Genomic DNA, 6,990 nt, shown 5'->3' on the forward strand with positions numbered 1-6,990 from the left:
GCGCAGAGGACCAGGTTCGAACCTGCAATAAACGACCCTTGCCGCTTGGCTTTGACTTACGACTCTGGTGGACTTTTGTGGGAGGTTTCGGAACTTCGGGCATTACATTTGGAGGTTCCACCGAGACCTCCCCCGAGCCCACCAGACTTCTGGTCAACGGGTCGTATCTGATTCCGATCGGTAAGTAAGCCGGCTCTAAAGTTCTTCCTTTTCTCTCTGATCTGTGTTTCTTCTCTGGAGAACCGGTTCTGTCTGGAAGCTGGTGTGACCCTGGCGGGCGCGCTATAGGGCACCCAGCCGGGGTCAGTTGGAGACGTCCACTGACATCTGGGGGCCTTCTTGGCCCATCTGGGGCCTTCTTGGTCCATCAGGGGACCTTCTTGGTCCATCGGGGGGCCTTTTTGGCCCATCAGGATTCTTTTCTGTGGGCTGCTTACGCCCAATGTGCCTGCGAACTAAATACTTTCATTTTCTCTATGAACTTCCAGAGTGCTAAGAAATATCTCTAGGCGTCTAAAAGAAAAAAACATCTAGGCATGCCAATTGTTACCCGTATTTTGATGTGATGTGTGTCTGTGTGTCTGTCTGTTCAATTGACTGGAATGATTGTTGGGAGTCAGGGGCACGCGCCTGACTTACCCTATGTGTAGTCCCACGGCATAAGCTACGGGATTCGAGTGGGCTCTAACCCAACTTCCGCGGTGATCCTCATATGGCTTAAGGCGGTCAAAATTTATTTTGATCCAAGCAGGGGGTTTATACCTGCCCGCCCATGCTAAGAGGCACCTAAGTTCCCGCGAGGGACGCGGACGGGCGAGTACGCGAGTGCCTCTATGTCAGTCTAAATGTATTGTCACCCCTGAGCCCTTGTAATTACCGCCGTCCTAGCCATAACCCTTTCTGTTGGCTGGCCGAGACGGCACCAGAAAGTTGGAACCGCTGCGAAAGATTCTTGTTAGTTCTTGTTTTTCTTTCATGGGTCGGATGTTTTATTGGAATTAAGTGTTTTCTCGGCTGATCAGAATTAATTATTCCATCCTTTGTTCCTCTCTCCTCCTTCCTCAGCTCCCTGCGGCTTTCCCTCCCGCCCCCTGGCCAGCAGCGCCCCCTCCCCCACGTCCATGCTGCCCGTGCCCCCTTCTCTTCTCCTCTTCCTCAGAATCATAACATGGGCCAAACGCAAAGCACCCCTCTCTCCCTCCTTCTCGCCAACTTCAGGGACGTAAAAGCTAGAGGACACAACTTAAGCCTAGACATTCGCAAAAGGAAGTTGATCACCTATTGCCGCTCTGAATGGCCCACCTTTGGGGTCAATTGGCCTACAGAGGGAACCTTCTGCCTCCCTGTGGTCCTTAAAGTAAAATCAAAAATTTTCCTACCAGGGAAAGAAGGTCGCTCGGATCAGATTCCCTATATTCTGGTGTGGCAAGATTTAGTAGAAAACCCACCTCCCTGGATGGCCTCTTTCTTAACAACAGGGCCATGCAAAATTCTAGCGGCTAAACCTATCAACCCTCCCAAGCCGCCAACTCCAACTGCACCCCCTGTTCTCCCGGACAGCCAAGATTTACTTTCCCTTGACCCTCCCCCTTACCAGGTTCCTCCTCTTATTCCGCAAGCTGCCCCTATCCCTGCTGCGCCGGCAGAGCCCCCCGTAGCCCAGCCCATAGGAGAACTAGAGAATAGGGAGGCTCAACCCGCGCCCATGCCTAGTAGGAGCGAAGTCCAAAGGCCGGCTGGACGTACCCGTAGGCGGGCCCCTCATGAGCCAGGACTCTGCCTTCCTGACTCCACCGTAGCTTTACCCTTACGGGAAATAGGGCCTCCCGATGGTACAGGGAACCCCCGACTTCAATACTGGCCCTTCTCTACCAGTGACCTATATAACTGGAAAACCCAGAATGCCCGATTCTCTGACAACCCTAAAGATTTAATAAGTCTCTTAGACAGCGTTATGTTTACCCATCAACCCACCTGGGATGATTGTCAGCAGCTCCTCCGAATCCTGTTCACCACCGAGGAGCGAGAAAGAATTCAATTGGAAGCAAGAAAGCTGGTTCCTGGAGATGACGGCCAACCCACTGCTAACCTTGATCTCATTAATGCAGCTTTTCCCTTGACCCGACCCCCACAGGATGGCTGGGACTACAACACGGCAGAAGGTAGGGGACGGCTGCGCATTTATCGCCAGACTCTAATGGCGGGTCTCCGGGCTGCTGCACGCAAGCCCACTAATTTGGCAAAAGTGTATTCAGTAATACAAGGTAAGACAGAGAGCCCTGCCGCTTATTTACAAAGATTAATGGAAACCTTCAGACAATATACCCCCATGAACCCCGAGGCCCCCGAAAATCAAGCTGCTGTTGTAATGGCCTTTGTAAATCAGGCAGCCACTGATATTAAAAAGAAACTCCAGAAACTAGAGGACCTGGAGGAAAAACAGATTCAGGACTTACTCCGCATTGCCCAGCGTGTCTATAATAATAGAGAGACTCCAGAGGACAGGCAACTTAAAGCCACCGAGGAAATGACCAAAGTCCTGGCCGCTGTTGTCCAAAGCCCCTGGATAAACAAAAGCCCCTAGATAAGGACCAATGTGCCTATTGCAAAGAAAAAGTCCATTGGGCCCAAGAATGCCCTAAAAAGAAAAAGCCACGTCATGATCAAAAACCGTGGCAGCCAAAAACCACACCCGCCCTCTTCACTCAAGATGCAGAATAGGGGAGACAGGGTTCGGATCCCCTCCCCGAACCTAGGGTAACGCTACAAGTGGAGGGGAACCCAGTTCAATTCCTAGTCGACACAGGGGCACAACATTCGGTCTTGATCAGATCCCATGGAAAAATTTCTGAAAAATCTTCCTGGGTCCAAGGGGCTACCGGGATAAAAAAATATCCCTGGACCACCCAGAGGACTGTGGACCTAGGAAATGGAAAGGTCACCCATTCCTTCCTAGTCATCCCCGACAGCCCATGCCCCTTATTAGGAAGAGACTTACTCACTAAAATGGGGGCCCAGATTCATTTTACGCCAGGGGGCCCCCAAGTGACTGGCCCTCACAACCAACCTATTACCATACTTACTCTAAGATTAGAAGATGAATATCGACTCCATCAGGGGCCACCCTCACAAAGTCAAAACATAGAGCCCTGGCTCCAGCAGTTTCCAGAAGCATGGGCTGAAACCGGGGGTATGGGGTTGGCTAAACATTGCCCAGCTCTATTCATAGAGCTGAAACCGGGGGCAGATCCAGTTCGGGTCCGACAATACCCGATGTCAACGGAGGCCAGAAATGGCATCACGCCACATATCCGTCGCCTCCTAGGCTTACGCATCTTGCGTCCCTGCCATTCAGCCTGGAACACCCCCCTGCTGCCTGTACGAAAACCTAACAGTGCGGACTACCGTCCGGTACAAGATCTGAGAGAAGTTAACCGCCGAGTCATGGACATACACCCAACAGTACCCAACCCCTATACCCTCCTAAATGCCCTCAGCCCAGAAAGACAATGGTATACTGTCCTTGATTTAAAAGATGCTTTTTTCAGCCTGCCTCTGGCCCCCAAAAGTCAAGAGCTCTTCGCCTTTGAGTGGTCCGACCCTGAGAGAGGCATAAATGGGCAACTCACCTGGACCCGGCTCCCCCAAGGATTTAAAAACTCACCCACCTTGTTCGATGAGGCACTTCACGAGGATCTGGGTGAGTACTGGAATCAAAACCCCGAAGTGACTCTCTTGCAATACGTTGACGATCTTTTAATCGCCGCTGAGACTGCTGAAGCTTGCTTGCAAGGCACCAAAAACCTCCTCTGGACACTTGGTGCCCTGGGGTACCGGGCTTCAGCAAAGAAAGCCCAAATTTGCAGATCCGAGGTAACCTACTTGGGGTATCTGTTAAGAGAAGGCCAACGATGGCTCACTGATGCACGGAAGGAAACCGTCCTCCGCATCCCCCGACCCACAACGCGAAGGCAGGTAAGAGAATTCCTGGGATCGGCCGGGTTCTGCCGCTTGTGGATACCTCGGTCCGCCGAGATGGCTAAGCCTCTTTACCTGGTCACCCGAGAACAGGTGCCCTTTGAATGGACAGAGGAAACTGAGCAAGGTTTCCAGCAAATTAAACTCGCCCTGTTGTCGGCACCAGCCTTAGGGCTCCCCGATGTCTCCAAACCCTTTCATCTCTTCGTAGATGAAAATAAAGGGGTAGCCAAAGCAGTGCTGATGCAACTCCTTGGCCCATGGCCCAGGCCCGTCGCCTATCTTTCAAAAAGACTGGACCCAGTAGTGGCTGGCTGGCCCCCTTGCCTCCGTATGATCGCTGCTACAGCTCTAATGGTAAAGGATGCTGATAAGTTAACCATGGGACAAGAGTTACATGTTACAACCCCTCATGCCATCGAGGGAGTCCTCAAACAACCTCCCGACCGATGGATAAGTAATGCCCGACTGGTTCACTACCAGGGACTATTATTAAATCCCCTCAGAATCATTTATGCTCCCCCCCGAACACTAAACCCTGCCTCCCTGTTACCAGACCCGGACTTGGATACCCCCCTCCATGACTGCGCTGAGATATTGGCACAGGTTCATGGAGTTCGGGAAGATTTACAGGATCACCCGCTACCAGATGCTGAAGTTACCTGGTTCACTGACGGCAGCAGCTTTGTACATCAGGGTCAAAGGTATGCGGGGGCAGCAGTCACAACTGAAACTGAGACTGTTTGGGCAGAGCCTTTGCCAGCTGGCACCTCTGCCCAACGGGCTGAACTTGTGGCCTTAACCAAGGCACTGACTTTGGGAAAAGACAAGAGACTAAACGTGTATACCGATAGCAGATATGCTTTTGCTACGGCCCACATACATGGAGCTATATACAGAGAGAGGGGACTGTTAACTGCAGAGGGGAAAACTATCAAAAACAAAGAAGAAATATTGGCTCTTTTAAAGGCACTCTGGCTGCCTAAACGACTAGCCATCATACATTGCCCAGGCCACCAAAAACCGGTCACACCGGTGGCCAGAGGAAATAATTTGGCTGACCAGGTGGCCCGAGAGGTGGCCTTACAGGTGGACTGTGCTTTAATGACCACCCTACCAGACCCCAGTTCAGCTAGTTTACCAGAAAGTCCCACCTACACTAAAGAAGACCTAAACTTGATCCAAAAATTGCCTATGACTCAGTGCCTTAACGGATGGTGGAGAGCAGCAGACTGTAGCATAATCCTCCCAGAAGAAATGGGAAATAAAGTCTTATCCAAGATGCACCGAGCCACTCATATGGGCACAAGAAAAATGCAAGACTTAATAAGACATGCTAGGATCACCATTAAAGACTCTAGGACAAAAATTGAACAGATAGTTACTAGCTGTAAAGCTTGCCAACTAACTAACGCCACCAACCACGGGAAAACCCTGGCTCCAGAACCCGCGGAACCAGGCCGGGAGCCTATTGGGAAATAGACTTCACCGAGGTAAAGCCTGGAAAATACGGATACAAATATTTGTTAGTGTTTATAGATACCTTTTCAGGATGGACAGAGGCCTTCCCCACCAAGCATGAGACTGCGCAGGTAGTAGCAAAGAAAATGTTGGAAGACATCATGCCCAGGTACGGATTCCCTACCCTAATAGGATCAGACAACGGACCAGCATTCATTTCAAAGGTAATACAAGGGATAGCGCAGTTTATTGGGGCCGATTGGAAACTACATTGTGCATATAGACCCCAAAGCTCAGGACAGGTAGAAAGAATGAATAGAACCCTAAAAGAGACCCTAACCAAATTGACCATGGAGACTGGCGCTAACTGGGTAGTCTTACTCCCCTACGCTCTGTTCAGGGTGCGGAACTCCCCTTACAAACTGGGATTAACCCCCTTTGAAATCATGTATGGAGTGCCCCCCCCTATAATTCCCAACCTACAGTCTAATGTGTTAACTGAATTTGATGATCATAAACTTCTTATTTCCCTGAGGGAACTCCAGCACACCCACCAGGAAGTTTAGCCCAGATTGAGAGCCATTTATGAGAACGGGCCCCCTCCTGAGCCGCATCACTACCGACCCGGAGATTGGGTATACGTGCGGAGACACAAGCAAGAGACCCTCCAACCACGGTGGAAGGGACCCTACATTGTGATCCTAACCACACCCACTGCTCTCAAAGTCGACGGGATTGCTACCTGGATCCATTACACCCACGCCCGACCAGCTGATCCCTTTGCGGTTCGAGAAGACGTCGTGCTGGAAGCCAACACCGCCTGGACGGTTGACCAGAGTAAGACCCACCCTTTAAAATTGACTCTGCGTCGAAAACCTGACCCCGAAAACCGGCTGAGACCAAAGGCCTGGGTATCCCATACCAAGACTGTTGCAGCAGCTCCGGACCCACCATGATCGGAGGAACACTCATTAGCGTGCTCCTGCTCACCTCCTACGGACTGATAAGTATTGCGAGCAACCCCCATATACCCTATACTTTAACTTGGGAGGTTTCTAATTTAGAAACCCAGGAAGTCTATAATACTACCCTGCTCTCTGCTTTACTCGGGCCTCTAGCCATCCTACTTCTCGCTCTCACATTAGGCCCCTGCATCATAAACAAAATTATTAATTTTGTCCAAGACAGGTTCAATGCTGTACAATTAATGGTCTTACAAACTCAGTACCTACCGCTTGAGACATTACAAACAGAGGCTTAAAAGACCCAAGATTGGCTCTTTAGGCACAAGAAAAAGGGGGGAATGAAAGGAACAATCCAAATGACAGCCCTGCCTTAGTTTAAAGGTAGGTTCTCTTTTCTGCTTATTATGGATCTTTGATAAGAAATACAATTACTGAGAAGTCTGTTTTGCTTGCTGTTTGCTACGAGCATTGTGAGGCCTTTCCTGAATGTAACCCGCTGTGTAGTAGAATGGGTTGTAAACCTTCCTAAATGTAGTCTGATAGGTAATGGAATGAGTAATTGTACATAAACTAACCGGCATTTCTC

General features: G+C 50.3%; 1 protein-coding gene across 3 annotated transcripts; it reads left to right on the forward strand.

The window, feature by feature from the left end:
- Positions 1 to 55: 55 nt before the first annotated feature.
- On the forward strand, positions 56 to 6,098 carry LOC121026348 (uncharacterized). 3 transcript variants are annotated; one of them, XR_005788335.1, is made up of 2 exons: positions 56 to 180; positions 5,975 to 6,096. XR_005788335.1 is itself a non-coding variant. In XM_040469212.1 (2 exons), exons 1-2 carry the CDS (start codon positions 1,169 to 1,171, stop codon positions 6,026 to 6,028), a joined length of 1,038 nt encoding a protein of 345 aa, XP_040325146.1. In that variant the 5' UTR covers positions 893 to 1,168; the 3' UTR covers positions 6,029 to 6,098. The 3 variants fall into 3 exon arrangements, 2 of the variants coding, with proteins under 2 accessions (XP_040325146.1, XP_040325147.1); XM_040469212.1 differs by lacking the exon at positions 56 to 180 and adding an exon at positions 893 to 2,162 and having other exon boundaries at positions 5,985 to 6,098; XM_040469213.1 differs by lacking the exon at positions 56 to 180 and adding an exon at positions 893 to 2,162.
- The last annotated feature ends 892 nt before the right edge of the window (positions 6,099 to 6,990 follow it).

The sequence above is a fragment of the Herpailurus yagouaroundi genome, unplaced genomic scaffold (assembly GCF_014898765.1).
Source record: "Herpailurus yagouaroundi ecotype Mexico unplaced genomic scaffold, PumYag 85464, whole genome shotgun sequence".
In the NCBI taxonomy this organism is placed as follows: domain Eukaryota; kingdom Metazoa; phylum Chordata; class Mammalia; order Carnivora; family Felidae; genus Herpailurus; species Herpailurus yagouaroundi.

Bases quoted from the DNA above. Each gene is read 5' to 3' on its own strand.
- LOC121026348 (XM_040469212.1), top strand. From the start codon at position 1,169: ATGGGCCAAACGCAAAGCACCCCTCTCTCCCTCCTTCTCGCCAACTTC. The intron at 2,163-5,984 runs GTAGGGGACGGC...AGGGAACTCCAG, and splicing joins GGACTACAACACGGCAGAAG to CACACCCACCAGGAAGTTTA.